The following is a 22,435-nucleotide window of genomic DNA, read 5'->3' on the forward strand; positions in this document are numbered from 1 at the left end:
TTTTTGACCTTTCCATTTTAGCTATAAATTCTCATTGATTCCATGTTGTAATGTTGTGATCATATTTCCTACTTAAAACCAAACATACATTTAAGGTTGATTTGTTTTAGTTACTTGTTTTCAACTGTCTGTTAAATGAAATATATTGTCTCTGTTAAAACTTACAATAATTGTAAAAAGGAATAATTAACATTAGATTTCAAGAAAGCCATAATAAGTGGATGTTCACTGAAATGTCAGTTTAACCACCTCCTCCATCAAATTCACTGCATGGGATGAACCAGATTGTTAATTAATTAATTAATTACCTTTAATCACTGAACCCAATGTGCCTATCCCTGACAATCCCACAATGTTTTCTTAAACAGCAATGCTTAAACTTAATCTTCTGTCTTAAGTACTCTCATTTTTAATAATTAATTATTACATGTGCCCCTCCCTTAAACCTTCAATTAATATACGCTTTCATCAGCTTAGCTGTTTTTTTCTTTTTTCTTTTTTTCAATAAATTTTCAACTAATTAATACCCTTATTCCTAGTTGCATATATTTGATTCTATTGTTAAAAATTAGTCAATATACAAGCAAAATTGATTATTTTGTCCAAGAATACGAAGTGAATGAAATTTCTTATAGAAAAGACCACCTTACTTTTTGATCTAATGTACAATAAATCCTAATATAAGAAACTCCATTTATATGCTAATGTATTGAATTTAGACAACGTACTAAAATAACCTACAATAATAATGTGATATTAATGTTTAAAACATGTTTTAATATCTGTTATTTTAATTTGATGACATGGGAGATGGGACGTGAATGAAGTTGTTAGGAAAAAAAACCAAAAGAGGATTAGATGAAAATGTAGATATAAATGTAACAGAAAGGCAGCAGGAAAAAAACATGATGAGAAAAGGAAAAAAAGAGATGATTGATAGGGAATCGGTTATTGAAAGAGAAGAAAGGTTCATGTGATTGTGTGGATATACATTGAACCCTCCATTTTTGTTTTTTACTTTCTATTCAAACCAAAGCTTCCGTCTACCCTTAGGAGATTCATGCTTTCAGGAAAGTTTTAACACCCTATTTTATATATACATCTCCTTTTACCAAGCAACACAATATGTGTTTAAGTTATGCATATTTTTTTTAAAAAAAAAAAAAAAAAAAAAAAATTGGAGGACAGAATATTGTATTAAGAAAGGAAAAAAAAAATGAAGCCCTGATTTGTTGCATGAAAACATGGGGATACCAACCAATTGCCAGCCTCCACCGCGTAGACTTCTAAATCGTTGTCAGCTTTTGAAAAATGAGACCTCCTTTCTTTTTCTTCCTTTGTATTGCGATCATCATCTTATCCGCCATCTCGGGTTTTTCTTTTTCTTTTTCTTCACCACTTTCTTTGGTTGGACACTGTTTTTTGATTTAGTTGTTATAACATTGCTGCTTAAGTCACATGGCCTTCACTTGCTTATTTTAAAGAATTTCTTGGATTTAGATTTTAAATTAACTTAATGAGTAAACCCCACATTAAATTATAGTTGGAATTTTGATGAAGTGAAATTTGTGAAAATTTTAACTTTGAGATCTAATGTGTATTTTGTTTTAATAATTGAATATTAAATGGAACAACCCTTTTTAAACATAGCTAAATATATTTAGTCTGAACTTGATATGAATCTTCTTCCTCAAGTCATTTATTTGGTGATTAAACATAATTAAAGATGGTAGCACATTCTTTCATGTGTAAACAAAAATTGACTATCAATTCATCAACATTCAATTACCTAATTCATGTATCTAAAATTTGATCATATAGACATATAAATTTGTGAATTTCATACTTAAATAACTTTCACCCAATATTCTAATTAATTCCTCTATCATGTGGCTCTCCAACCAAAGAACGTATGCTCACGTGCAAATTTGGGTTTTCACAAACTAATTTTAGGTTGGAGTCATCATTTTTACTGTTTCATTCATCAATTCCAGTAGAGGGGATTCAACCTTCTATTCGCTACCTATATAATTCAAACCTAAGATATTTCCTGGAACTAAAAGTCACGGAAATTTCATATAACACACCTTCAACCTAATCTTTCATTGAAAGAAACCCTATAGGAAACCCATATAATTTCATTTTCCACTTTTCATATTTTCTTTTCTTTTCTTTAAAAAAAATCTCTGAATTATTTTATTTTTCTTACCATTTCATCTTATATCTAATTAAGCTTTTATTTTAAGTAAAAGTTTGGTTTATGCAAACAATTTATTCCCAAATAAATTCAAAATCAAGAGCTTATCTTGGTACAAATAAAAAAATTTAAAAGGTTTATTTGGATTTAATAAATAAATAGTTAAAGTTGAAAAAGAAATCTATATTTGAATAATTAAAATATTCTAGAAGCTGCAGGAAAAACATGCATCCTACATGGGGGCTAATATTCTTCAAGGTTGGGAAAATTCTTAACAAGTTTCTAATTTCTTTCATCTTTAGTAATTATATATAGAGTAAAATATTTGGTACACTATATGTTGAGTTTAAGTAGATTTAGAGGATTAACAATTGTTCTATAAGGTGTAATAAAATATTAAAGAAAGATATATTACAATTTGTAAGACTGCTTGTGAAATAAAAAAAAATATTAACAATATGCGGAATACTAGTATTCTAGAATATTAGAATAGTGATATTCATCCTTACTATTAGTTGAGCGCTGGAGATATTGTTGTGTTAAGTATGGTTTAATGATTAAACCTTCAATTGAATATATATTTGGTTTATAAAAACTGAAAGGATATGTTCCATATAATTTGTTGAAAATAATCTATTTTAAAGGTTTTTACTAACCAAATCTTGTCATATGTGTCTAACAATTGACAAAAAGAAAAGTTGGAGCTTAGTGTTGAAATGAGAAGATATATATATGCAATTCTTATGAATAAAATGATGTTTTCTAACCATTGGAGAACCTAATCACAACTGTTGGATTACATTATCGTCTTTATGAAGCTTAACTAAAAGTAATTCTAACATCACACCACTTTTAATCAAACTAATTTGACTTCTTAATTCAATGTCTTATAGAACAATGCATCTAATGCTCTAGAAAAAAAAAAGAAAGAAAAAGGCAATCTCTAGCTTGGGGACCAAGAACTTCATATATATATATATATATACCCCACAACCTTGAGAAAGAAAAACTCTTTTTTGTAGATAGGGGATGTATTTATAGATATTCAAATTCAAAATTATTAATTAGATGTCAATTTTGATAAATGATAAAATGAAACTATTGGTTAAGTCGAAATTTGGCTTTCATGTAAATTTTCTCCACTTTTAAATATCCCATCTTTACTTTTAATTCAAATTTTAAAGGATAAGTTTGGTTTTAATGTAATTTGGTTGTTATGTTATTTTAGTTAGAATCATTCTAAAAAGAAAAGAAAAAGTTTTTAACTAAACTGTTGTTTGATAAATTATTGGTAATTAAAAAACATATATAAAGTGTTTAAGATAACGTATCAATGGTTAAATTTTGATATTTTGATTTGATATATAAAACCATTTGATCATGTCTTGTCTCTTATTCATGATGAATTGGTTAAGGATGGCCAAAATAACATGGCTTTAATGTAATCGATTAATTTGCTTTATTTACCAATATATATATATATAAAGTCTTTAAGAAAACATATAAATGATTAAATTTTGATATTTTTATTTGATATATAAAACTATCTAATTATGTCTTGTCTCTTGCTCATGATGACTTGATCGAACATGACCAAAATAACACGGTTTTAATGTAATGGATTAATTTACTTTATTTACAAATATATATATATATATATATATATATATATATATATATATAAAAGTCTTTAAGAAAGCATATAAATAGTTAAATTTTGATATTTTGATTTGAAGAATGAAGTTGAAGTTGTTATACAAGATGAGATGAGAGATTAATATAGAAAAATAAGTAAAAGAAACTTTGCATTGTTTTATATGTACAAAGTTGCAAACTTCATTTTTCTTACGGAGTAGATTGATCTAATCATGGATTATATTACTAGTTTTGAACTATCGATTATGGTAAACTACGAGAGGTTAAATAATATCAAGCTTTATAGAGAGATAAGACAAGGTGACCCCTTCTCTCCTTATCAAGTCTTAATCCAAGTCCCCTCCCAAGGGAAGAGGAAGAATAATTGTTAGCTAATATGAAGGCTAGATGGGAGGACTAGTGCCTTATTGGACTCTCTTTTAAGGCACTAGAGAGTTTACTCAAAATTTTCTACAACACCCTTATGTCCTTTAACAATGATACCAAAGATGACTTGTATTGAAACTTTTCGTCTAATGTTAACTTCATCGTAGTGAGTGTTTACAATATTGTGGTCAATACAGAAATGACTCGCAACCCTTAAAATTGCCTATCCACGACTTTCTATAACACCCATCACCCAGTTTAAAGGCTTGGCCAGACAAAAAACATTACATTAGTCATTGGAGTGACCTTGATTGATCTATCTTTTAAGTGTTTCTTAGTCGTATACAAGTTTTATAATTCATACAATAAATCCAAGCATCCACAAACAATTACAAAAAAATTATTCAAATAGGTCTTTAAGCGTCATTTGGGGGCCTCACTTAGGCAAGCAATAACCCAAGTATTGATACCAGGGTTGTAACACCCCTTGCTCAACCTGATTGTCGGGTCCAAGTTACAGGATGTTACGGTCCATATCGGAATAGTTACAACATATAATAATCGATTTACCATAATACAAGCATTCATAATCATAACATTTCATAAATACGTCACACAATGTTTCTCAGACTTGATCGAGCTTACGAAAGCTCAATTACTAAATTCAAACATGAAATATGACCAAATTGCAAAGTTTCCAAAGTTTCAAGGTACCGATACCATTTATAGATTTGGTGTTTAGAAAATTCTTCATAAAAACACAAGTATCGATACTTGTTGTATGGTACTAATTCCCCTTTTATAAAGTATCGATACCTAATCCAACATCGATATCGTTTTGCGATTTTGATTCTTTTGTAAAAACAAAACAAAGTCCAATGTATTGATACCCTTGTAAAGTATTGGTACTCTGATATAGAGTATTGATACTTTAACCTTGTATCGATACGATTTTTATGCTCGAAATTTTTTAAAATAAGAAAATTTTCTAAAGTACTAATACTCTTACTAAGGTATCGATACCTAAAGGCAAAAATTAAAAAAAAAAAACTACAATTTTAATACTCATTTCATGCCAAACAAAAATGTACTCATTTGGTGCTTATAAACCTACACAAAACCTACATAAAGCAACTTCCAAACACACATTCATACATTCCTAATATCAATCAAACCAATATGCCACAAGTTAGCACCATTTCACAGCAAATCATACCATTTAAACTAACATACTTATAAGCTATTCAATATCATTACTTACCGTGTCAATTCATTTTTATTAGGTTATTCAAATGTCACATATCTATCGATTGACACTTTGCGAAAACATATACTTATACTTACACAACATTAGCTTTTATGATCAATTTTTTACTAAAGTTCAATTCAAACCAACACTCTCACTAACACACACATATATATATCATTTATATACATGCCAAATAATCAAACTAAAAAACGAATAAAGGACTATTGAATAATAATCTGAATAGTGTTAGATTCGCAACGATCCAAAAAATAACATTCTCGTAGGTCTGCTTTTTTTGAGTTTGGCAGAAGTGTTTTTAACACTGAGGCTATTGAACATGAAGATGATGATCCGCTCATATTTGATGAAGTGATTCAGAGTGATCATTCCAAGCTCAAGCTCTTCATCTAAATCTAAATTGCTTGAAGAATCCTCATCATTTTAAGTTACACACATGAGTTTTTTTTTTTCTTCTTCTTTAGAGTGTTAGCACATTCAACTTGTATATGCCCAAATGACAATGGATGCCCTTCATTTTTCCTTATATGTCTCCCCATTTATCACAACACCTTTACGCTTGTTTTTTGAGAAATTCTTGAAAGCTTCAAACATCTTATTCCTCTTAACTTGATTCCCAAAGTCTTTATTAAAATTCTGAGTCAACAAAGTTATCTACTCCTGCAGTTCTAGTAGTATTGGTACCTTCAGTTGAATTTACTCCTGTCACTTGTAAGGCAATGCTCTTTTCTCCCTTGGATCTGCTTCTTCTTGACTCATCAGACTAATATTGAAAGTTTGCAAATATCTAATAAGCTCATTAATTCTTATGTTATTACTGTCTTTTGCCTCATCAATGGCAATGACTTTGATGGCAAATCTCTCAAGTAGAGATCTAAGTACCTTTCTTACAAGTTTGGAATTTGAGTACTATTTCCGAAGGCTAAAAGCTTAATTGGATATGTCACATAACTTTGTATAGCATTCACCAATGGTTTCATTCTCCAGCATCTTAAAGTCTCAAACTTAGTGCTCAACATATGTATTTTTAACTATTTTATAATGTCAATTCCTTCATGGAAAGTCTCGAGAATATCCCATGCCTCTTTATCTGTTGTGCACTTGGACATTCTTTTGAACTTCTATCCATCCACTCCACAAAAAAATTGCATTTAAAGTTTTTGAATTTGTATTGACCAGTTTCTCCTCTTTTGTAGTCCAACTAAGTTCTAATTTTAGTATTCACCCTTAATATTTTTGTAGCAAGGGGTCTTAGCGAGTAGAACAACACACCAAGCTTTTTCATCCATCAACTTGATAAACCTTTATTCTAGCCTCCCAGTAAGCATAGTTGACACTACCAAACATTGAAGGATGAGACGTTGGTGATCATTCCATTTCAAATAAGTATCGACACTAAGAAAACCACGTGATCTGTTAAGTGGTAGGCTTTGATACCAATATAAAGAAGCACAATTGATAGTTGCAAGAATATATGAACAATGCAATTGATTTTGGAACTGAAAGAAATGAACATGGACAAATTGTTTACATAGTTTGGTTTTCCTACATCTACAAAGCTTTTCTTAGAGAGATACTACATTATCTTTCATACAAAAAATGATTTAAGTCCTATCACACCATGGTATAACAACCTCACTTTTGCATCTAAAATCTAAATCTCTTTCCATTAAGTTTTCCTCTTGCAAAACTTAGTATGTAAACCAAGTGATTCTTTAATTTACATACAAAATAAACTCACAATAATGAATCCCTAATGAACAATTATGTGCTAAACTCTCAGTATATAACCTATACAAGTTTCAATAAAATAATATATATTGTTTTTCAACTTGCTAACATACTAAATCAATTGTAATTAATCACCCTATCAAAGTAGAAGTTAAAGGAGCATAAGCAATATCCATACAAAGTCCAAGATATTTTCAAGATATTCAAGATATTTTTAAGATATATAAGATAAGTCTTTAAGGCAATTTAATTCAATCTTTTAAAACCAAAGGATGCAATTGTTTGATCTGATTTGATCCAATCTTTAACATATGTTCCTTTATATGAATTGATCTTTAAAGATGAGCCATCATACATTTAAAATATCAACAAAGATTATAGCCTAAATGTTTTGTTTCAAAATATCGCCAATCTTAAATAGGGAAAGTTATAAAGGTTGCATGTATTGGAAAATGTGTCCATATTGTAGTAAACATATAACAGTCTTCTATTTATTTGAATGATGAATAAGTAAATAAATTTAATTTCACATTTTAGTATTATGTCTTTTATATTTTGTATGCATAGCGAAATTGTAACAAGCAAATATTAGCTCATTGATTGTCTAAAGTTTAAACTGAAGATAATTGGCATTGTAAAGAACGTTTACATTGCGAGAAATACAACTTACTTCAATAGATAATCTAAATGAGTCCGTAATCTCGTAAAAAAACCAAAGTGAGAATTTGATCTAAATACAAAGAAGGATTATTATGTCGTCTACAATTCCAATTGGGGAGATGACTAGTCTTAACTATCGAAGCAGTTGACTACACGAGTAGAGACATAGATGTATTAATTGGTAGAATGATACATTGGATTGCACCCAAGATGAATTAATTCTGAATCCGTTTGTGAATTAATTCACTTGTGACATTCATGGTGTGATTTACCTAAATCCTGAGTTAGCCACTAACTATGTGTATGCAACTCATGTGTTTTTATATAAGTGAAGGCTTATGCTCTAAAGATGATAGAGCCCATAGCCGGTAAGTTGGGTACAGGACTTGTGTATGGCATGAATTTACTAGAAACATTGGAATTCATATCTCAATTAAAGAGTTAATTATATCCTCTCATTGGCATTGTGTGGATTGATGAATATGGAACGTGGCCATGGGTTGCTCGTTCTAGAACGAGTAATTTATTATAGTCATTTGTTGACAATGATCATATTAATCATTAAGAAGACACAATGGTAACAATGAGATAAAATATGATTGTATTGAGTGAATGAATTTAACTCAAAGGAATCAAGGATATCATATGAAGGTAACATACACATAATGAGGTCATTGGACAAAGCAGTTAGATGAATTATTTTCGTAAAGAGTATACAGCAAGGAGTTTTCAATCATGGTATTTCTTGTGGACTGACTCCATGATTAAGTAATTATGAATTATCAGAACAATGCTTTTGGACATAATTTCAATCACTAGAGATTAATTGTATATATCCGATTGGTCCCTCCGCTAGCTTAACAAAAGCTCGATCAGACTGCATTTGAATCAGAAGAAAATTCTACAACTTTGGGAATAACTTAATTGAGTTGATTTAGTCGATGTGGAATTAAATTAAGTGGTCGTGATAATTGTTAAACTAAAGAATTTGATTAAAGAATTTCTAGAAAAAATAATTTGGAAAATCTAAGTGATTTTCGAAAAAATTAATTTTAATTAAGTAAAATTAAATTAATCAAATCAATTAAAATTAATATGATATTTTTGAAAATTAATTTTCAAGTCAAACAATTGGCCCAATGGGACTTGAAAATTGAACCTGAGATCGTAAATTGGATTTGTAAGCCCAAAATCGAGACTAAGACCTAAAAACTGGTTGAATCGGACCCAGTACGTGAAACTGGGCCGATGGTACAATCGGTGGCTAGACCAGACCGGTCGGGTCGTCATTGGCCCAGACCGAATCTACTTTAGGTGTCGGAAGGGTGTCACACCTACATTATTGGACATGGCAGTGCCAGTGGCTACGATGGCGGTGTCCCGGTGGCCGCCAGCGGTTGGTCGTTGATGGTTGAGCAGTGGAAGAATTACATTCCTACTGGAATTCCACCAGAAAATTTGATTTCATATTAATTATTCCAAAAATAAGATTATTTTAATAGTTTAATATTAAATTAAATTTAATGCTTATTTAAATAGTATTTTATTAATTTACTATTGAAGTGATTATCTTAATATTTAATTTAATTTAATGTTTATCTACAAGATAAACATTCTATTATTTTGATAAGATTTAATATTAAATTAGTATAGTATTTATCAAGATAAATATTATATTAATTTAATATTAAAGTGATTAAGTTTAATCATAGTTGAACTCTCTAAACTCTTCCTATATAAAGAGTGCCTTGGGTAATTTTTGTAATTTCTTTTTTTGATTTGAAGGAAGCCCACACTCGACAGACGTGAGCTTAAGGATAGCGTAGAAAATTACTTGGTTGAATTACTTATCTTAAACGAATCGAAAAGATACAATTTTGATTAATTGATTTTTACTTTAGATATCATAACCAATATCTTGTTTTGAAAAAAATTTTAAAATTCTGTTTTTCCCTAAATTTATTTTCTGCTATCTTTTCAAACCTATTTTTTCCAACAACACAATGCCAACTGTGGTTGGAGTTACTCTTATAACTTCATCAACAACTAATTTTTTACAGATATCATTTTATAATATATATATATATATATATATATATATATATCATAGAAGACACAAAGAAACATATTTTTTAAAAAAAAAGAACAAAAAGGAGTTGTCGCGGACATCTTTGCAATGATGGAGAATTGTCTAGGAATAATAATTTTGTAGAATTTAAAATTTTATTTTTTTAGAGTTGTAAAGTAATTGATGGAATATGTAAATACCGGGGACTAATTTTTTATTGTATCAGCAAAAAATTATGTCAAAATTCCTTCGTGACCTAACGAGAGAGTAATAAAAAGAATTAAAATTTGTGAACATTAGTGATTAAATTGAAATTTTATTATTGAATGATCAACAAACAAACATACTTATAATTAGGTGACTATTTACATAATTTAATTAGTGAGAATTTGAAGGGTTAAATTTTAAGAATTTGTGTTGAGATCATATATATATATATATATATATATATATATATAAATTGATCCAATGTATATACTTATCCATGTGAAATTACAAGGACATATTTTATTTAACAAAATTTTCTTCTATTTCAATTTGTTTTTATTTTTCAGAACCCTAAATGATTATTAGATAGTATTAGATGGGTTGAATATTAATTTTGGTAGACTGTGGATAATATCTTCCTTAAATGAGTATAATTAGTCAAAAGTCAAGAAATTAAAAGAAGGTTAAAAAATCATTAAGACTTAATCAAATGAAGGATATTGTAAATGATTAAGCTACATTTCAATCATGATTAATTTTAAACATCAGATTTGTTAAAAATAATTATTATATTAGATTGAAAATAAGTCAATGTGCACTTGAGTTTACATTAATATTCAAAACTTCAAACTCACAACATTTTAAATAACTTTTGAGATGAATACAAAATGAAACAGATTGTGATTTATGAATAAAGTTTTTATTTTAAGACCTAACATTCATTTTAAATTTGTTTTAAAATTTTAAAATATTCTAATTACATTTCTAAACTATCGATGTTATATTATTATTAAAACTGTTATTTTAACATGTTAAATGATATGCCAAATCTTATCTAGCTAAATTTAAAATAAAATTTTGAAGAAAAATAGAATGTTGTCGTATAATGCTAAACACAAAATATTTATTTTAATTTTTTTCTATTTTAAATTATGTCATATAAGATCGATGTGTCATTTAATAATTAAATTAACAATTTTAACAATAGAAATACCTAACTGATATAATCTTGATTTAAAATTTAAAGATAATTTAAAATGAAAATATGAATTTAAAGTTAAGTTGTGAATTGGATTTTGTTTTTATGAAATGAGAAATAGTAAATGTAATAATGAGGTGTGAAGATAAATCAAACCAACTTATGATATATAAAGGTTAAATCACAATATGAATAATGTGAACACCCTTCTTTACACATTAATCATTATGGAATATTATTATTACAGATAGAAAAAACACAATGTATCCAATCTATTTACTGTTTAATTAAACAGATTATCCGCGTTGATGTCATTCTTGGCAATATCAACTAAAGTATTTTGATGCTAAAGATTCATATATTTGCACACCAAATTGACAAGAAAATAATATAAGTTTTTTTAAAGGTATCTAGTCCAATAATCAATCCTTTATATTTTATAAATAGATATTATTCATAAATTTTAAATTGTTCTATATCATTTCTAAAATAAGGATCGAATACTCAATCGCTAATTAAGATAGAATTAACCTTGTTATCTTATTTAACTCTTATGATTTGTAATCTATATCTTTTAAAAAAATTCTTTAAAAGAAAAGGTGAGACAAGGAGAACCTTTTCCTATGTTTGGGTCCTCAACATGCCTTTCTTTTAGTTGGCATCAACTTAGGCAGGCCATGTGTAGGATCAGTTTAAGTTTATATTGATTTTTAAATATTTAAAGACCTCATAATATTATATCTGAAAGAGAGTTTTCAGGTTTTGTCTGGAAAGGTTGATCTCAAAAACTCAGAACTAATTATAGTGTGTAGAAGCATACAAGATGATGGCAGCACATATTGTAGCAATGGCAAAATGTTATTAAATCTTCATTGTTTTGCCAAATGAAGAAATTTTCATTTGAATCCTTCATCAACCGATTTGTTTTGGGTTGGTATTCATTTTCTCCATTAATGAGCTCAACCAAAAAAAAAAAAAAAGGAAGAAGCATATTTGAATAGAATAAATTTGCAGGCAATAACAGAAACTATGCAGCTAGCAGATATTTAGTACTTTCCAACATATATTTATATTAAGTAGATAATTAAGTAGCAATCGGTCCTTTCAAGCTATTGGATCACGAAACTGACTCCACCACATTGCAACCATCCTGCATATATCACTGATTACTGGAAGAAACATAAAAGAAATGAAGGTAATCGAGCATAATTGGCTACACCATTTGACTGATGATCATGTTTATCCAAATTCTCGGTTGCTAAAACTTACAATGCGATGATATCTTCCATATGTGGTTATCTCCATTCTTCCATTCCCAAAGCACAATTTTATTGCCATCTTGGATACCAGGGTGATCACCGAGGTATGCGTCCATATTCAAGTGAATGTTATTAAACATTCTTATACGTCTATAGCCTTCATTATCAATCACCTTGCTCTCACTCCAGATTAGGGATAAATCATTTGAATTGAAACATGCCAATTGCACCTACAAAGAAAAAAAAAAAAAAAAAATTTTCTCAGCACAAATGTAAAGTTAATATATTCAAAATGTTGTTCATTTTTACTGACTCAAGAAAAAAATGAATAAAAAAGAGGAAAAATGTATCACATTTTTGAATGAGGATGTTTGTTCCTTCTTACCGATGTCAGCAAACCTTATTAAGCAAAGAAAAATACAAGGCAATGAATAATTCTTACTGGTTGTGTAGCTCCACAAGCATGCTTGAGGGCTAATCCAGTGGCTTTATTAACCAGAGCAAAGCCGGGGAAACCCTCTTCATCTTTCACATTGGACCCGAACTTATCATCCTTGAACCAGTGCTAAAATAGCGAACAAAGCAAGTAAAATGAAAATCAAAATAAGAACAAATGCTTTGCCCTCCTTTTAAGTTTTAACAATCAAAATGGGCTTTTTGGCTGTTAACTAATTTGTTAAATACAAAGTCAAAAACCTTATAATTCTATGCAAGAGGGGAAAAGTGGATAAACAAGGTAAATCTAACCAAAATAAAAAATTTCCCATAATCTAAAACTATTTTGCTAATATAGTTGACAGATACATACTTGGTGTTCATCATAGGGATCGGCTTTAGCAAGAACAACCTTGTCAAATCTAACCGAAAGATTTAATTTTGGATCAGCTTTACCGCAGATTTTGACAGTAGGTTCCTTAGAGAGGTTGGAAGCATGACCAGAATGATAGGAATGGTGAGTGTGAGATGAGTAGGGACAATCATCACCATGACAATCAGACCTTCCTTCACCAAATTTATGGCCACCATGTTTTTCGTGCCCTGACACTGCTGATTAGTTGTACAAACCGAGTGAAGAGTAAGAGACATTTGCTAGGATTTTTTATTAGGTTGTCTTTTTTTTTTTTTTTAGTTTTTAAGAAACTTACAATGTGGTGATATCTTCCATATTTGGTTATTTCCAGAGTTCCATTCCCAAAGCCCAATCTCATTGCCGTCTTGGACTTGAGGGCGATCACCTAGGTACGCATCCATATTTAGGTGAATGTCATTAGCCATTCTTATAGCTCTATAGCCTTCATTATCGATCACCTTGCCCTCACTCCAAATCAGGGACTTATCAAATTCGTTTGCCTTGAAACGTTCTAATTGCACCTATAGAGGAAAGAAAACATTTTTCAATGCAAAATTGAAGTTAATATATTCAGAATGTTGTTCATTTTTACTAGCTTAAAATAATAATAATAATGATAATGACCAAAAGAGCAAACAGTGTATCGCATATTTTAATGTAGATGCCCACTACTTCTTACATGTATCAACAAAAGTTTTCAAGCAATGAAAAATAAAAGGCAATGAAGAATTCTTACTAGTTGAGTAGCTCCACTAGCATGTTTGAGGGCCAGACCGGTGGCTTTATTAACCAGAGCAAAGCCAGGAAAACCTTCTTTGTCTTTCACGTTGGACCCAAACTTATCATCCTTGTACCAAAGCTAAAATAGCAACCAAAGAAAGGAAAATGCAAATCAAAATAAGATCAAATTAGTTGCTTTCCTTTTAAGCTTTAAGAATCAAAATGGACTTTCGGGTTGTTAACTAATTTGTTGAATATGAAGTAAAAAAGCTTTAGAACTATATGCAAGAGGGACAAAAATGATACATAATCAAAAACTATTTTGCTGATATAGTTTCCAGTTACATACCTGGTGTTCATCGGAGGGATTAGCTTTAGCAAGGACAACCTTGTTATCTCTAACTGAAAGATTAAGATTTGGATCAGATTTGCAAAATATTTTTACTGCAGGTTTCTTGGAGAGGCTGGAAGCAGAATCAAAGTGGGAGGAATGGTGGGTGTCAGATGAGGAATAAGGACCATCGTGACCATGATGTTCAAGCCTTCCTTCACTACTTGCATGACAACCTTGTTTTTCATGTCCTGGTGCTGACGAGTAGTTGGATGAACCGAGTGAAGAGTTAGTGACATTTACTGGATTTTTTTACCGTGTTGTCTTTTCTTTTTAGTTTTTAAGAAACTTACAATGTGGTGATATCTTCCATATTTGGTTATTTCCAGAGTTCCATTCCCAAAGCCCAATCTCATTGCCATCTTGGACTTGAGGGCGATCACCTATGTATGCATCCATATTTAGGTGAATGTCATTAGCCATTCTTATAGCTCTATAGCCTTCATTATCGATCACCTTGCCCTCACTCCACATCAGGGACTTTTCAAATTCGAATGGCCTGAAAGGTTCTAATTGCACCTGTAGAGGAAAGAAAACATTTTTCAAAGCAAATTTGAAGTTAATATATAAAGAATGTTGTTCATTTTTACTAGCTTAAAATAAATAAATAAAAAATAATGATGAATGAGCAAACAGTGTATCGCATATTTTAATGTAGCTGCCTACTACTTCTTGCATGTATCAACAAAAGTTTTCAAGCAATGAAAAATAAAAAGGCAATGGACAATTCTTACCAGTTGAGTAGCTCCACTAGCATGTTTGAGGGCCAGACCGGTGGCTTTATTAACCAGAGCAAAGCTAGGAAAACCCTCTTCATCTTTCACGTTGGACCCAAACTTATCATCCTTGTACCAAAGCTAAAATAGCAACCAAAGAAAGGAAAATGCAAATCAAAATAAGATCAATTTCTTTGCGTTCCTTTTAAGCTTTAAGAATCAAAATGGACTTTCGGGTTGTTAACTAATTTATTGAATATGAAGTAAACAAGCTATAGAACTATATGCAAGAGGGACAAAAATGATACATAATCAAAAACTATTTTGCTGATATAGTTTCCAGTTACATACCTGGTGTTCATCGGAGGGATTAGCCTTAGCAAGAACAACCTTGTTATCTCTAACTGAAAGATTAAGATTTGGATCAGATTTGCAAAATATTTTGACTGTAGGTTCCATGGAGGGGTTGGAAGCAGAACCAGTGTTAGAATTAAGTGACCCAAATTCTTATTTAAATAAAATACGATGGAAAATAAAATAAAAGTAAAATCCATATAGAACTAGACTTCTTTTATTTTATTTTAGAATAAGGTTTTAAACCTTATTAAACTCCATCTATTTTATATTGATTAGGATAAGGTGTTTCAATCCTACTAGAATATGGCTTTGCAAGCCTATAAATAGACATAGTCTATTCCTCTTGTATTAGAGTAAAAATTTTTCGACATAGTGAATTTTCTTCTCCTCTGTGGTTTTTTTTCCGAAAGGGTTTCCACGTAAAATTTATGTGTTCTTTATTTTTATTTATTTTATTCTATTTTATTTTTCACAAATTGGTATCGAGCTTAGGGTTATTCATCTCGATCACGGTAATGGCGTCTTTGAAGTATGAAATTCATTGTTGGATCGCAACACCGATTTGCGTTGTGGCAAATTAAGATGCAAGCGGTTCTTGCAGATGGATCTAGAGGATGCCTGCTAGGATAGATAAGATGCCTTCGACATTAATGATGAAGAGAAGAAGCGTAAGGATCGAAAGGCATTAACACAATTACATCTCGCATTTGTCCAACGAAATTTTGCGGGATGTGATGAAAGAGAAAACCGCCACGCATTATGGAAGAGGCTAGAACAAATATGTATGTCGAAAACTCTAACAAGCAAGTTGCATATGAAGCGGCGTCTTTATGCTCATCGTTTGGAGGAAGGTGCGTCAGTACACGAACACTTAACAAAGTTGTTTAAAGAAATTCTCTCAAACTTGGAGGCCATGGAGGTTCAAGATGATAAGGAAGATCTAGGGTTGATTCTACTTTGTTCGTTGCCCCGTCTTATTCAACCTTTAGAGACACGATTTTATATAGCCATGAGTCTCTCACGGTTGATGAGGTTTATGATTCTTTAACCTCGTATGATAAGATGAAGCATCTTGTGGTTAAACCCAACTCTCGGGAGAGGGTCTCATTGTTCGTGGGAGACAAGACCGAATGTTGATGATGATCGTGGTAGAACACAGAACGGAATCCTCGTGGTAAATCTAAGGGTAGATCGAAATCTTCAAACAGAGGTAAAACTTGCAACTTCGCAAGAAGAAAGGGCACATTAAATCTGAGTGCTATAAGCTACAAAATAAGATTAAAAGGAGGCTGCGAATCAAAAGGAAAACAACCGAAAAAATCCTGAAGTCGATGTTGTAGAAGACTACAATGATGGTGAACTTCTAGTTGCTTCATCAATGATTCTAAAGTAAGCAAGGAGTGGATACTTGATTCAGCTGCACCTTCCACATGAGTCCCAATCGGGATTGGTTTACAACTTATGAAACGATGATTCAAGGTGTTGTTTTGATGGGAAATAATGCTTCATGTAAAATCGCAAGTGTTGGAACAATTAAAGTTAAGATGTTTGATGGAGTTGTCGAACACTTAGTGACGTGCGGCATGTTCCGAATTGAAAAGAAATTTAATTTCGTTGAGTACTCTTGATTCAAAAGGCAGATACACAATTGAAAGTGGGGTTTAAAGATTTCAAAGGGTGCCTTGTTGTGATGAAAGGGCAAAGAAAGATTGCCAAGTTATATGTTTCTGAGGTTCTCTATCATTCTTGGTGATGCATTTGTCGCTTCCTCTTCCTTGTCGATGATGATATTACTAAACTTTGGCATATCGCCTAGGGCATATGAGTGAGAATGGCATGGCGAATTAAGCAAAGAGGACTTCTTAATGGGCAAGGAATTTGCAAACCGAATTTCTGTGAGCACCGTGTTTTTGGGAAGCAAAAGAGAGTTCGATTCACTAGAGGAATCCATAACACGAAGGAAGCGTTGGAGTATATCCATTCGATCTGTGGGGCCGTCCGAGTGCCTTCGAGAGGTGGAGCTAATTATATGCTAACCTTTATTGATGATTTTTCCGAAAAGTTTGGGCGTTCTTCACAAGCGAAAAGCGATGTGTTTTCCACATTTAAGTCTTGGAAAATTATGATTGAAAAACAGACGGAAAATAAAATACCTCCGCATGCATAATGGCTTAGAGTTACGTTACGATGAGTTTAATAGATTGTGCAAGTCGAAGGGATCATGAGACACTTGACGGTTCGTCATACTCCACAAAAAACGGCGTTGCGAACGAATGAACGAACGATCATGGAGAAGGTTCGATGTATGTTGTCAAATGCCAACTTACCAAGTCATTTTGGCGTAGCGACTCTCATCGCATGTTTTTGATCAACCGATCTCCATCCGTTGCCATTGAGAAAAGACTCCACAAGAGGTATGGTCCGTAATCCCGCTAATTATTCGATTTAAAGATTTTTGGGTGTCCTGCGTATGCTCATGTTGATAATGGAAAATTGGAACCGAGATCCATTAAATGCGTTTTCTTGGTTATAAAGTGGTGTAAAAGGCTATAAGTTATGGTGTCCTGAAAATAGAAAAGTTGTGATTAGCGAGAGATGTTGTTTTTGATGAAACCGCTATGCTACCTAACTTATCTCTTAAAGACTCTTCCAATAAAGAAAACCAAAAGCGGTGGAGCATCGAGTTAATCTGAATCAACTCCTCAAGCCAAGACAAAATTGAGAATAGAGTTGCTTCTTCACCGCAATACTCTATCGCCAAAAACAGACAAGAAGAGAAATTAAACCTCCAAAGAAGTATGCCGAGGTTGATCTAGTTGCTTATGCTTTAAATGTGGTGAAGATATAGATGCGAATCAAGAGCCATTTAATTATTCTCGAGGCGATTAGTGTGAAGACTCGAAAAAGTGGATGTTTGCTATGCAAGAGGAGATGGAATCACTCCACAAAAAATGAACATGGGATCTTGTAAAACTTCCTAAAGGTAAAAAGGTCATTCGTTGTAAATGGGTGTTTAAAAAGAAAGAAGGGACTCAGGAGTTGAAGAACCCGGATATAAAGCAAGGCTTGTTGCAAAGGGTTACAATCAAATTCCGAGTGGACTTCACAGATGTGTTCTCTCCAGTTGTTAAGCATAGTTCGATTCGAGCTTTGCTTGGTATTGTGGCCATGCATGATTTGGAGCTTGAGCGGTTAGATGTAAAACCGCATTTTTGCATGGAGAACTTGAGGAAGATATTTACATGCAACAACCGAGAGGGTTTTATAGTCTCGAAAAAGAGGACTATGTTTGCTTGTTGAAAAAGTCCCTTTACGCTTTGAAACAATCACCAAGACAAGGGTACAAGAGGTTTGATTCTTTTATGACTTCTCATGATTTCAAAAGAAGTAGTTTTGACAGTTGTGTCTACTTTAAGAAAAAGCAGTGATGGTTCTTTTGTGTATCTACTTCTTTATGTTGATGACATGTTGATAGCGACAAAAGATAAAAGAGAGATAAGAAAGGTTAAAGCCCAACTAAGTGAAGAATTTGAGATGAAAGATTTAGGACCAGCAAAGAAGATACTTGGTATGGAGATTCTTAGAGATAGAAAAGCAAGTAAATTGTACCTAAGTCGGAAGGGTACATTGAGAAAGTTCTTTGCGTTCAATATGCGAGTGCTAAGCTTCGTTAGTACTCCTTTAGCTGTTCCATTTCGACTTTCATCGGCCTTATCTCCTCAATCGATAATGAGATTGAGTACATGTCACATGTTCCATACTCTAGTGCAAGAGGATCTCTCATGTATGCTATGGTTTGTTCACGTCCGTTTATCATATGCGATCGGTCAAGGTTAGCGAGATACATGGCGAATCTTGGTAAAGAACACCGAAAGCGATTCAATGGACTTTAAGATACTTACGAGGCACTACTAATGTTTGCTTACAGTTTGGAAGAACTAAAGATGGAGTTATAGGGTATGTTGATGCTGATTTTGCTGGAGACCTTGATAGAAGAAGATCTCTCACGAGTTACGTCTTTACAATCGGAGGTTGTGCAATTAGTTGGAAAGCCACTTTGCAAACTACATGTCGCTTTGTCTACCAACGAAGTCGAGTACATGGCGATTAATGAGGCTTGTAAAGAAGCTATTTGGTTGAATGGACTATTTAGTGAACTCAATGAAGACCTTCAAATCAGATATTTTGTGACGAATCAGTGCCATCTTTCTTACAAAAGATCAAATGTTTCATGAGAGAACAAAACACATTGATATTCGGTATCATTTTGTTCGTGATATTATTGCTCGTGGTGATATTGTTGTGAGCAAAATTAGCACTCATGAAAATCCTGCAGATATGATGACTAAGTCACTTCCTATAACCAAGTTTGAGCATTGCTTAGACTTGGTTGGTGTTCATTGTTGAAGTTAAACCCTTAAGGGTTTTTTGGAAGAGGTGAAGAACTTGTTTATTGAAAGTTCGCGATGAAGAACTTGTTCATTGAGAATTTGTGTCAAGGTGGAGATTGTTAGAATTAAGTGACCCAAATTCTTATTTAAATAAAATACGATGGAAAATAAAATAAAAGTAAAATCCATATAGAACTAGACTTCTTTTATTTTATTTTAGAATAAGGTTTTAAACCTTATTAAACTCCATCTATTTTATATTGATTAGGATAAGGTGTTTCAATCCTACTAGAATATGGCTTTGCAAGCCTATAAATAGACATAGTCTATTCCTCTTGTATTAGAGTAAAAATTTTTCGACATAGTGAATTTTCTTCTCCTCTGCCCGTGGTTTTTTTTCCCGAAAGGGTTTCCACGTAAAATTTATGTGTTCTTTATTTTTATTTATTTTATTCTATTTTATTTTTCACAACCAGGATAGGTTGAATGGTGAGTTATAGATGGAGAATATGGACGGTTATGACCATGATGATCAAATCTCCCTTCACTAGTTCCGTGGCCGCAAGGTTGAACATGTCCTGGTGTTGTTATGTAGTTGTATGAACCATATCCTGGTTGGTACATTGGTGCTGCTCCATATCCAGGTTGGTGGAGTTGTGCAGCTCTATATCCGAGTTGGTGAAGAGGTGCAACCCCATATCCTGAATGGTGTGCTAATGCAGCCCCGTATCCGGCTTGGTGTGACGGTGTAACCACATATCCGGGTTGGTGTAGCGGTACAGCCCCATATCCAGCTTAGGGCGATGGTACAGCTCTAAACTCGGCTTGGTGTGACGGTGCAACTCCATATTCGGCTTGGTGCGACGGTGGGGCCCTATATCCAAGGTGGTGCAACGATGCAGTCCCATATCCTGGTTGGTGCTGTGGTGGAGCCCCGTATCCTGGTTGGTGTGGTAATGTTGCCCCATATCCAGCTTGGTGCATGTGTGCAGCACCATATCCGAGTTGGTGCGGTGGGGCAGCACCATATCCAGGTTGGTGAGGCAATGCAGCAGCATATCCTGGCTGGTGCATCGGTGCAGCACCGTGTCCAGGTTGGTGCGGCGGTGTAAAGTCATTGCGTTGTCTTTCATTATCTTGGGAATTAGTTGGATGATGGGCAGTGTGAGAGTGTTCTCTAGCATATGAGTACTCCATGTGGATTAAAAGTTAAAGACCAGGAGAGTGAGTAATCATTTTGTAGTAACCTCGTGAATATATAAGAAAATTGCAATTTCATTCTCAAAATCTTGATTTTGACAGCATGTTTTTAGAAAATCTTACCTTAAATTAGTTAATTTGTTATTTCACATAAACTTCGGTTTGTTACAAATGAGGCAGATTGTTAATTTGGCTATTTTTAGCATGTTTTTTTTTTCAAATTATTGCCAGCTGCTGCACCAGAGCAATTTATTACTCTCGAAATCCGTGCAAAATTTCTAATAGAATGGAAACTTAGAGGTTATACGCACATCTATTTTGGAGCTATACACCTTGCTTTAAACTACCATGGCACAGCTGGAAAGCCTGTAGTTACAAGAATTGCTTCTGGCCTTGTTATGGTCACTCTCTTCCCAAATTTCACAATGGCATTGGCAGATCCTAATCTAACCAAAGCCTTGAAAGTCCAGATTCAAATAGCAGGAGCACCACAAGTTGCTTCAGCTATAACTGCAACCCTTCATTACCAGATTGTTTACAGGATACAAGATCATGCCTTCAATCTCTCAAAGCATGGAACAGATGACTCCCTACTCATCTCACTAAACACAAATGACCAACCTCATTGTGTTCATGTTCTAAGACAAATCCCGAAAAGTAACTTATTAAACTTCTCTCAGAAAAATGGATTACCAGCTATGAAAAACTCCATGAGCATAGCGAACCAATCCAATCAACTTCAAGTCAGATCATATCAAAGGGAGATGGAACTACTGAGATTAAGTTTGATCATAGTCATCTTCACAAACCACAAAATCCCAACATCTTCCCGACACAATTAATGATGCAACCAATTGAAAGACCAGCACAACTTTATGACAAAGAAGATCCAGATTGTTGCTGCCCGTTGTGTGAACCCGGCCCAGAAAGAAGCTTGATAGAAAGCTTTTCCGTAGATGGAAAACCCCACTATATGTTTAAAGACCCGGTAACTGGACATTGTCTTTGGGCTTTAAACTGTTCCTGTGAATTATGCACAGATGACAGATTGGCCGCTTGGGTAGACAACATGGACATGACTGCATCAAAACCGGGAAAAAAGAAGAAAAACTCAACTCAAGACGAGTTTTACAAAAGGTGGATGGATGGAGATCCAAATATTGGACCACTTGGAGAGGATAACGGTAAATATGTTTACCAATACGGGTGTGGATAAACACAGGGATTGCAAGAAAGAAGGAATTGTTGCAGGTATGCTATGCCAAAACTAAAACCCTTCATCCACACGGGTTATTCAACAGGCACTGCCATTTAGCAACAAAGCCTTAATTCAAGAGACATATGCTATCCACATCAATATAAGTATGGTTGGTCAGAATTTCAATATTTTTGATGTACAGGATCCATTATATGGCAAGCA

General features: G+C 32.7%; 2 protein-coding genes across 2 annotated transcripts; both read right to left on the reverse strand.

The window, feature by feature from the left end:
• Nucleotides 1-12,176: 12,176 nt before the first annotated feature.
• LOC108471590 (ricin B-like lectin R40C1) lies at nt 12,177-20,513 on the reverse strand. Its single transcript, XM_053021348.1, has 10 exons — nt 20,438-20,513; nt 15,419-15,471; nt 15,086-15,208; nt 14,645-14,870; nt 14,310-14,593; nt 13,977-14,099; nt 13,536-13,761; nt 13,199-13,437; nt 12,833-12,955; nt 12,177-12,620 (listed from the first exon to the last, which is right to left on the reverse strand). The coding sequence occupies exons 1-10, from the start codon at nt 20,511-20,513 to the stop codon at nt 12,390-12,392; spliced, it is 1,704 nt and encodes a 567-aa protein (XP_052877308.1). The 3' UTR covers nt 12,177-12,389.
• Nucleotides 20,514-20,610: 97 nt separating this feature from the next.
• Nucleotides 20,611-21,012, reverse strand: LOC108471589 (annexin C1-like). The gene has a single exon (XM_017773185.1). The coding sequence runs from the start codon at nt 21,010-21,012 to the stop codon at nt 20,611-20,613; it is 402 nt and encodes a 133-aa protein (XP_017628674.1).
• Between the last annotated feature and the right edge of the window lie 1,423 nt (nt 21,013-22,435).

The sequence above is a fragment of the Gossypium arboreum genome, chromosome 11, assembly GCF_025698485.1.
Source record: "Gossypium arboreum isolate Shixiya-1 chromosome 11, ASM2569848v2, whole genome shotgun sequence".
NCBI lineage: Eukaryota > Viridiplantae > Streptophyta > Magnoliopsida > Malvales > Malvaceae > Gossypium > Gossypium arboreum.

Coding starts and splice junctions, on each gene's coding strand:
- LOC108471590 (XM_053021348.1), bottom strand. CDS start 20,513: ATGGGGTTGCACCTCTTCACCAACTCGGATATAGAGCTGCACAACTCC. Junction 13,438..13,535: donor ATGGAAGATATCACCACATT/GTAAGTTTCTTA, acceptor ACAACTAATCAG/CAGTGTCAGGGCACGAAAAA. Junction 12,621..12,832: donor CTTGTGGAGCTACACAACCA/GTAAGAATTATT, acceptor TTTTCTTTGTAG/GTGCAATTGGCATGTTTCAA.
- LOC108471589 (XM_017773185.1), bottom strand. CDS start 21,012: ATGGAGTACTCATATGCTAGAGAACACTCTCACACTGCCCATCATCCA.